Below are 10,194 nucleotides of genomic sequence, written 5' to 3'. Positions count from 1 at the left end.
ATGTGTGTGTGTGCATGTGTGTGTGTGCATGTGTGTGTGTGTATGTTTGTGCTAGAAACATATGGTATCTTCACGCGATCTCGATCGAACATTCGGACGTAATTAGATGAAATATAAATAATGATTTGAGATTGATTGAGTGATTGCGATTAAAGGATACATAAGCAGCTCGGATCGACGACAGGAGGGGAAGTGGCGCACAGAAACAGTTGTGTCAGAAATACGACAGAGGAAACGAGATAAAGGAATGAAGAAACGAAGGGAGGAGGAAAGAAATAAAGGCATGAAGAAAGGATGAAAGAATTGAGGAAAGAAGTTATGAAGAAAGAAATGAAAGGGAAATGAAAAAAAAGAATAAGAAAGAATGGATGGTAGGAGCGAACGAAGAAAGAGACTAAATGAATGAACAAACAAACGCACGAACAAACGAATTCACGATCGAATTTAACCCCCGCGCACCTGCATCCTCCCTGATGACGTCACACGCACCTCCTGATGACGTCACACGTTGCCCCCCTGATGATGTCGTCACACGCACCTCTTGATGACATCACACATTCCTCTTGATGGCGTCACCCTTGATGACGTCACACCTCCTAATGACGTCACCCTCCCCCTAATGACGTCCCCCCCGCTTACCTTGACGACCATCTCGGCGGCGAAGAAGGCGTAGATGAAGTCGTCGAGTACGGCGAGCGTGCGACAGCGCAACGACGCGCACGCCGTGTCCTCGCACGGCTGGTACATGCCGAGCGTGAAGCAGTTCAGCAGAATCACGAACATCGAGATGCGCTCGAACCACGTGTGCAGGCAGCGAGTTAAGGAAGGCTTAGATCACAGAGGAGACTCACAGTGTATCACTGTGACAGCGAGTCGTACATTTGTGTGTCCGAGTATGCATCTAAATATCGACATCTATGTCCGTATCTATAAATTTTTATTATATTTCTATATCAATATCTATGTATGTGACAATATGTCGATCAATATGTCCGTCAATATCTATATATATATATGACTATATATCTTTATCAATATCTATATATATATGACTATCTATCTTTATCAATATCTATATATGTGACTATATCTTTATAAATATCCTATATACTCTTCGCTTATATGACACGCACCTGCGCTCACCCGAAATTATAAGGTAGCCCATATTACTTATAATATCAGTATATATATATATATATAATACATTTCGTGTACTACCCGATCTAGTAAGTGCCAATCATTTTATCCTCATATTGTGTTTAGGCCGAAGTAAAGCGTTAAAGATGCTGTTTAACTCAGCGGAGGATGCTCTCTCAACCCTAGAAAAGCACAGAAAACAGAAAAGACGAATGAGCCGTACGAAGAAGAGAATGAGAGGATATGAGAGAGAGAGAGAGATAGAGAAAAGAGAGAGAGAGAGAGAGCAGAGGACAGAAGAAGATAGTCCGAGAGAGAGCAAGAGAGAGAGATGGAGAGTGAGAGAGAGAGAGGAGAGCGAAACGAGAAACAGCGCAAAGAGTGAGAGAGAGAGAGAGATAGAGAGAGAAGAGAGAGAGAAAAGCGACGACGAAAGAGAGAGAGAGAGAGATGAGAGAGAGAGAGAGACGAAAGAGAGAGAGAGACGAGAAAGAGGAGAGAGAGGAGAGAGAGAGGAGAGAGAGAGAGAGAAGAGAGAGAGAGAGAGAAAGAGGAGAGAAGAGAGAGAGAGAGAGAGAGAGAGAGAGAGAGAGAGAGAGAGAGAAAGAGAGAGAGTGAACAGAGAAAGAGCGCAAAAGAGTGAGAGAGAGATAGAGAGAGAGAGAGAGAGAGAGAGAGAGAGAAGGGACGAGAAAGAGAGAGAGAGAGAGAGAGAGGAGAGCGAGAGAACAGAGATAGAGAGATGCGAGAGAGAAGAGAGACAGAGAAAGAGAGCACGAGAGGGAAAGAGAAGGGGGAGACTACACTTCGTATAAACCTCTACACAGCGTTATCAGTCAATCGCTCCGCTAATCACAGCTTGACACGGAGCGCCACAGCCTCTGACAGTGTTTGGCTTCCTCTCATTGCCACTACCTGCTGTAGCGCGCCGACCCTATGTGAGTGACGATGGAGCAGCGCGGGCCGCGTGTCAGGGTAGCTAGCTTTAATTGCTGCTAATTGACGAGGAAGTTCGAGTTCGGACAGCGCTTGATGCTCGGCTCTTTCTTGAAGAGCTTAATTAGCGAAGCACCTAGTAAGTAATTACAGCTTCTCTCTCTCTCCTTCTCCTCCTCCTCTTCTCATCATCTTTTTCTTTCTGCTTCTACCCCTTTTTCTTTTGAGGTTCCCTTCCCGCCCTCCCCTCATCTTCTTCGACATTCTTTTTCCTCTCTCCCCCATCTCATCCTCATTCTCCACCTTCTCTTTCGCCATATCATATTCACATATTCCTCCTTCTGTTCAGTTCTCTTCTCCTGTTCTTCTCCTCCTTTCTGTTCCTCCCCTCCCGTGTGAACACGCGCAGGGGTGGAATCATAACGACCAGCATCGTCGTACTTCGCTAAAACACCAAAGACGCAAAACAACGCGAAGCACGCACGCGCGTGCACACACTGCATGGTACATGCACGCACACACCCAGGAACGCACACGCGCCCACCCGCCGAACGCGGTGTACACACCGACGCAGGCACACACCACACGCGCACGCACACACACACCAGGAACGCACACGCATGCACGCACGTCGCAAACGCAACGCACACACGTAAGGCCACGTGAACACGCAAAAACGAACGCGAGCCAAATACGCAGGCAAAGCAACAGTGGGAGCCGACAAACACACGCACATGCACGCACACACGCACCACCCATAAAACACACACACACACACCACCACCACACACACACACACACACACACACACACACACACACACACACACACACACACACACACACACATACACATCTGCCTCTGCTGCGCCAATCACGAGGCGACCGACGCGCCTCCTACATTATCACTCGCGCAAAATTGCGCAATCAAAATTGACGTTTAGCGTCGTGGCGAACTCGCCGCCAACGATATGGAGTTTTTCGCGATCTGTCGTAATACCTGTCTCGATGATATATCTCCGTGCGTACGTGACCACGAGCGTTACACGTGCGAGCTAACCTCCTAGTCACGTAGCTAATGCGATGCCTCATACATCAATCTTGTCTATAGGCGCCCACAGGCACTTGGAGCGTTTCAATAAAATATAATGCTAAATAAATACGATATCTATTTACTACCAAAGTCTTAATGTTTATCTACGCTCTTTCGCCTATTATTGCCGACAATTTCCTGAAAATCCGTCCAAATGCTCCTCTGCAACACACGTACACCGCACGCACGCTGCCGCACACTGTCACTATATATATATTATATGTGTGTCAGTCAAGACTTTGGTAGTAAATAGATTTCGTATTTATTTAACATTATATTTTATTGAAACGCTCCAAGTGCCTGTGTAAGCGTCAGTTTTCAACGTGGCGAACACGATATACTGCGGCCGAGTTTTCGAATTTCGATAGGCGGAAAAACATGGCGGCCGCCATGTTGAAATTCGAGTCGAATCGTATGAATTTTAACGCCAGGAAAGCGGGATGTGCGAACAGAAGGAGAAATAGACGCGTGTTAGGGTGCTAGCGCCGCGCTGTATGTATATATCATATTCTCTCCACCACGTAACACCTTGGTCTGCTATTTAAGTTTACACCGAAGTGAAGAACGAGTCAAACGTAATATATATATATTTATTTGACGTATATTATATATATATATATTTATATATTATATAGCCTGTCTGCGATGGGGAATGCACCTGTTGGAATACACACCCAGTACGTCTGCTTCGATTAAAGATGGCTGACAGCAATTGTAGACGCAAGCCTAGTCGGATATATTACATTATATCAGCACTGATTGTGCCACGCAGGCTGTTCTTATCCGAATATATATATATACCCGAGTACAGAAATTAATTGAGCAAAACGAGAAATGCAAAAAGCAGCTGGCTAGTCAGGAGACAGCCGAGCCCAGATGAAGCGGATTGTTATTAAGATACGTAATAAATGTCAGTCATTACTGGAACATTCGTTTCCGCCGCAAACCATATATAGCAGCAACCTTTTCTTATTACGATTTTAATTTTGTTTCATGAATACGGACTATACCAAGCATAACAGATGTGTCTGTCATTAATTACTGGAAGATTGCTAATTAACGACTGCAAACATATATTGGAGTAACCACTTCTTATTATAGATTGTCCCAATGAATATCGCATATCCAGACTTGCTGTGACTAGTAATATGGAATTCATGATGTGTATAATTGTGGGATATTATCAATGTTACTTGACTTGGTTTGCATAATTTCATAGCTTGCTGACTGTGTACAATATAATATATATAATTATAAACCTATAATTAGTTCGTGTTTGCAAACAATACTAGTATAAACGTTTAATTAAAACAGCTTTCCAAAAAATATAAAGATAAAAACCTTTAATTAACATAATATATAGCTTGCTAACTGCAAACAATAGTGTGGACCTAATTAATAGCTTAATTGCTGCAGCTCCTGGCCTTTCGAGTCGTAATGAAACGCGTGCAAGCATTCATTAATGACGTCATTCTCGTCAATTAGCAGCTAAAAAATGAACTGGCGTGTAGGAACGACGGCTGCGCTGTAGTGTGTGTGTGTGTGTGTGTGTGTGTGTTTTGCCTGACTGCTGTGTGCATGTGTGTCGTTTGTGTGCTGTGTGTGGGTGTATGCGTCGTGTGCGTTGCGTGTGCGCTGCCTGTGTGCTGTGTGTGGTGTGTGTGTGTGCGCGTCGTCTGTGATGTGTGGATCCGGTGTGCTGTGTGCCTGTGTGTGCGGTGTGTGTGTGTGTGTGGTTGTGTGCGATGCTGTGCGTGTGTGCGTGTGTAGTGTGCTGTGTGTGTGTGTGTAGTTGTGTTGTGTCTGGTGTGTGTATCGCGCGCGTGTGTGTGTGTGTTGTGTGCTGTGCTGTGGTGTGGTGTGTGGGTGTGAGTGTGGGTGTGTGTGTATGTGATGTGTGTGTGTGTGCGGCTCCGTGTTGTGTGTGGGGTGTGTGTGCGTGTGCGTGCGTGTGTGCTGTGTGCCTGTGTGTGTGTGTGTTGTGTGTTTGCCGTGTCGCGCGGCCGCGTGTAGTGTTCCATGTGTGTGTGTGTCGCTGCGCGCGCGCGCGCCGCCGCCGCGCGCGTGTGTGTGTCTGTGTGTGTGTGTGTGTGTGTGTGTGTATGTTGTGTGTGTGTCGTGTGTGCTGTGCGCGATCCTTCCTGTGCTCGTGTGTGGTGTGTGTGTGTGCGTGTGTGCCGTGTGTGTGTCGGTGTGTGTGTGTGCGTGTGCTGTGTCGCTGTGTGTTTGTTGTGGTTGTTGTGTGTGTGCTGCGTGTGCTGCTGTGTGTGTGTGTGTAGTGCGTGTGTGTGTGAGTGTGCGTGTGTGTGGTGTGTGGTGGTGTGTGCGTCCCTGTGTGGTGTGTGTGTCGTGTGTGTGGTGTGCTGTGTGGTGTCCGCTGTGTGTGTGTGTGCTTGTGTGTGCGTGTGTGTGACGTGTGTGCGCTGCGAGCGTGCTTTCTTTCACGCCCTATAATGTAACTGCCGCAATAATGAGTGTTGTGAACTCAGGTGGTCGACCAGCGTGACGTCAGCGCCTTAGGTACAAAATTTAGTACAGAAAATATTGAGGCCGCGAATTTTATGAGACGCAATCTCCAGCCACGACGCTCCGCGCACACGCGTGCAGGCCAGTTTCGCTTATGCTGCCCCCTACCGAGTTGCTTCTCAAACTAGGTATGACGTGACTGAAAGATAAAAGAAGACTAGACAGCAGAGGATGGTCTCTGCGTAGAAGCGTCGAAGAGATTAAAAAACAGGTGGAGAGCAGAGAGGGGCAGGGCTGGAGCGATATGAGGGAGCGCGACGAAGAAATGGAAGGGGCAGGGGAAAGGGAGATCGAGGGGCAGGACGATATGTTTATGCACAGCAGGGCGAAACAGAGAGATCGAAATGTAAGAACAAAAATAGATGGGGAAAGACAACTTGCGAACAGAAAACGAAATTCTCACCCTCTCCCTAGCTCTCTCTCTCTTCTCTCTCTCTCTCTCTCTTCTCTCTCTCGTCTCTCTCTCTCTCTCTCTCTCTCTCTCTCTCTCTCTCACTCCCCCTCTCTCTCTCTCTCACTCTCTCTCTCTCTCTCTCTCGCTCTCTCTCGCTCTCTCGCCCTCTTTCTCGCCTCTCTCGCTCTCTCGCGCTCTCTCTCTCTCGCGCGCTCTCTCTCCTCGCTCTCTCCCCTCTCTCTCCCTCCCTCTCTCCCCTCTCTCTCTCTCCACCCTCTCTCCATCTCTCTCCTCTTCTCCCCCCTCTTCCTCTCTCTCGCTCTCTCGCCTCTCTCGCTCTCTCGCTCTTCCCCCTCTCTTTCTCTCTCTCGTTCTCCTCTCTCACCTCTCGCTCTTCCTCTGCTCTCTCTCTTTCTCTCTCTCTCTCTCTCTCTCTCTCTCGCTCTCTGCACTTTCTCCCTCTCTCTAAGGCTCTCTCTCTCTCTCTCTCTTCTCGCTCTCTCGCTCTCTCGCCTCCCCCCCTCTCTCTCGCTCTCTCTCTCTCACTCTCCCTTCTCTTCTCGTCTCGCTCTCTCACTTTCTCTCTCTCTGGCCTCTCCTCTCTCTCCTCGCCTCTCTCGCTCTACTCGCTCGCTCTCTCTTTCTCTCGCGCTCTCTCTCTCTCACTCTCCCTTTCTCTCTCTCTCTCCTTCCTCTCTCTCTCGCTCTCTCTCTCTCTCTCTCTCGCCTCGCCTCTTTCTCGCGCTCTGTCTCTCTCTCGCTCTCTCTCCCCCTTCTCTCTCTCTCTCGCCTCTCTCCTACTCTCGCTCTCTCGCTCTCCCCCTCTCTCTCTCGCTCTCTCTCTCTCTCTCTCTCCTCTCTCTCTCTCACTCTCCCTCTCTCTCTCTCTCTCCTCGCTCGCTCTCTCTCTCGCGCTCTGTCTCTCTCTCGCTCTCTCTCCCCCTCTCTATCTCTCTCTCTCACTCTCGCTCTTTCTCTGTCTCGCGTGCGCGCTCTTCTCTTATTCGCTCTCTCCCCTCCCCTCCCTCTCTCTTTCTCTCTCGTACATGCTCATTCTCCTACCTTCTCTCAATGACGACTACGCATTTCTTTCTCAATGCAAACATGTCGTATATAAACAATAAGCCTGTTAGATATGAACTGGCTGTTTTGGATTGCAGCCGCTGCAACAGCGAAGTACTTCTGAATAACTTATGTGCAAATAATGCGATTTCGACGTGTACAAGCAATGTGTTTTACACTCGGAACTCGAACATTGATTTGTGCCGACTGCGTATATAAACAGATAACTGCAAATACGGACGGAATGGGGTATGATCGTGAATTTTTAAAGTGCTCCATTTATTGGCGAGGGTGTGCGCCACCACTCGTGCTAACGCATCGATGCTTTCTATTAAGCCTCACAATGCGCCATCCAAACGCTAATTTCTCATACTAGACTTAGCAAATACTTCGTGGCATACATAATCACACTACCTTATGACAAATAAACTCTAGTGCCTCCCATTTCACTGGCGTTGCTCTTATAAAAGGTATTGCGAAATATCTCACTGTTGTTCAAATTCTCCGATGTTGTTGACACGTTTGCGTTGCTCCTGCAGGAAACCGTCAGCTGGGTGTAGCAAGATTTCTACGGCCCGTAGTGCGTTTTTCGCTTCGCGCGCAATGTCGGCTTAAGCGATATCAAGTCTAAAAATCAATACGTTATTTCACGTTTATTACGCTTGCCTATAAATACTTTCTAATAGTCTTTGATGCTTACATATAACAGCAGTTTCACCAATAACTACAACTATTTATGCCACTGTCGGCCACTATGCAAACAGTTTACCCGAGACAAACCAATTCCTTGCTCAACACCTGTGCAAACATGTGACTCACCAAAACCCAAGTCGATGCTATTGGTGTTTGAAACAATTATAGCGGTTGGCGCCTGCCATTACCTGATTTCGCACCTCCTTTTCTTGTTGCGGAACGCGCAGTCAAATGGCAGCAACTAGAGTTTATTTTCTCATAAGGTAGTGTGATTATGCATGCCACAAAGTAGTTCGCTAGTCTAGTACTGCCGAGAAGTTTTAGCGTTTGATGCGCAGTTGTGAGGCTTAATGTAGGGAGAACAGCGCACCTCCGCTCCCGCCATGTGTGATTCTACTACTGCCTGCCTGTCTACCGGCCTAGCTGGCAGAATTTCGTGTGCACGCGGTGTGTATGTGTCTGTGCGTGTGTGTGTGTATGTGTGTGTGTAGTGTGTGTGTAGTGTGTGTGTGTGTGTGTATGTGTGTGTGTGCGTGTGTGTGTTGTGTCGCGCGCGCCGTGTGCGTATGCGTGTGCTGCGTGGCGCGTGGTTGTGGCGTTTAAATTTAAAAAAACAAGAACGAATGCGGTTATTTATGCGCCCAATCTGCAATAGCATATAACGCCCGTCTATTACCCTCTCAAAGATTGATGATTGATGATATGATGATAGATAGATGGTGATGATTGACTGCATGACGACGACGATGACGACGATGATGTGATGCATGATGATGAGGGGATAATGATGATGATGATGATGATGATGATGATGATGATAATGATAAAGATGATAACAACGACAACGACGCCGACGACGACGCACGACGGAGACGACGACGACGACGGAAAGACGCACGACGACGACGATGATGATGATGATGCAAATCCTGTATCAGCGGCTCGCCAGGGATAGATGCGATATGGCGCATCATTGTATACAGATCCAGGGCGTAAGCTGCATAGGCCAGAATGAATCACTCGCATAAAGGAAGCTGCTAGATTCAGCGGAGGTGACGTAAAAGACATTCATATGAACTATTCCATTATTAGATAACTTACACATACATAACAGGAAACGTTACATAATATACACTAGGATAGCGTCAAATCTAACGCTAGCATTGTAACTTATTTCAAATACATACAGAAACGCTAACATAATATACACTACGATAGCGTCAAATCTAACGTACATTTGAAACTCCGAGCGCGAATTAAATAAACACAATAATTACCAGGGGGCAAGACAGTTTACAACATGGTTGAGCGTGGGTGCGTGTTGTAAAAGCGTTGTTGGTATCAACATGTATCAGGGGACCCTCAGGCTGAAAACCTTCCAGGTAGACTACCCTGGAAAATATGCTGCTGCAAAAAAATGGCGGCATTTTTCAAAAATGGCCACCATGTCTAACTAGATAATTAACCACATTTTTGCAAGATAATGTTTGAAGATAGAACTCTCTTTAACCCACCGTGTGTGGCTATCATATTAAAGGAATTAAATTCTCTGATAAGAATGATACCACATTAATGGGCCGTTGGTGTGATCTATCGTAAACAATTTTGGGCCCAAAAAATGTGATTTTTTACCTTTTACTATCCACAAATAATTGCACCAAAATACATTTTTCTCCATCAATTTTTCACAAAATCCTTCTCCCGAGTAAAAGTGCCATTGAACCACTTGTCCAGAGAAACTTGCCCCATCATGATATTGCTTAATATTGTTAAAAGAGGAGAAGTTCATTGCCTTTCTAACAATAAAGTTATAGTGCTCCAACACCTTAAAATTTTGCATATTACTAAAACAGCATTTTGCTACATTACACACAGCCTTCATCCCGCTATACGTTTAACTTCGTCGCCTTGCGAACCTTCGTTTCACTCATGTGTGTGGTATCATATTAAAGCGCGAATTAAAATTCCCTACAGGATATACCACATTTAATGGGCTTGATGATGATCTGCATAACAATTCGTTTGCGACCAAAAAATCGCAGATATTCTGGACAATTTTTCACACAAATATGATTGAAACCAAAAATACATTTCCGCATATCAAAATCTTTTCCAGCTAAAGAATTGAAACTTTCTAAGTAAAAACTGCCCAATATGCTGATAGGCTCAATAGTGTGTAAACAGGACAAGTTATTTGCTTTTCTAACAAACAAGTTATATTGCTCCAAAGTAAACACTTACTATACGTCTTAACTATGCATCGGCTTTTCTTCCTAATCACTATCTGAGTCTCTGCTACTGTCACTGCCTCGATGTTCTCCGATGTCCTGCATCCTCTACATTTGAATCTCTCT

At 46.1% G+C, this 10,194-nt stretch overlaps 1 protein-coding gene across 1 annotated transcript in view; it reads right to left on the bottom strand.

The window, feature by feature from the left end:
* Nucleotides 1-828, bottom strand: part of LOC106816198 (voltage-dependent T-type calcium channel subunit alpha-1I-like) — a gene marked incomplete at both ends in the record, with an annotated part of 47,359 nt that extends 46,531 nt beyond the window's left edge. The window contains one exon of the mRNA XM_014820760.1: nt 640-828. Within this exon, the coding sequence (XP_014676246.1) occupies nt 640-828 (189 nt within the window). The remainder of the gene's footprint in view (nt 1-639) is intronic.
* Nucleotides 829-10,194: the final 9,366 nt, after the last annotated feature.

Source organism: Priapulus caudatus, unplaced genomic scaffold (genome assembly GCF_000485595.1).
Source record: "Priapulus caudatus unplaced genomic scaffold, Priapulus_caudatus-5.0.1 Scaffold1311, whole genome shotgun sequence".
NCBI classification, from domain to species: Eukaryota; Metazoa; Priapulida; class Priapulimorpha; order Priapulimorphida; family Priapulidae; genus Priapulus; species Priapulus caudatus.
Note: the sequence above shows the minus strand (reverse complement) of the source record. Positions and strands in the feature narration are given on the sequence as shown.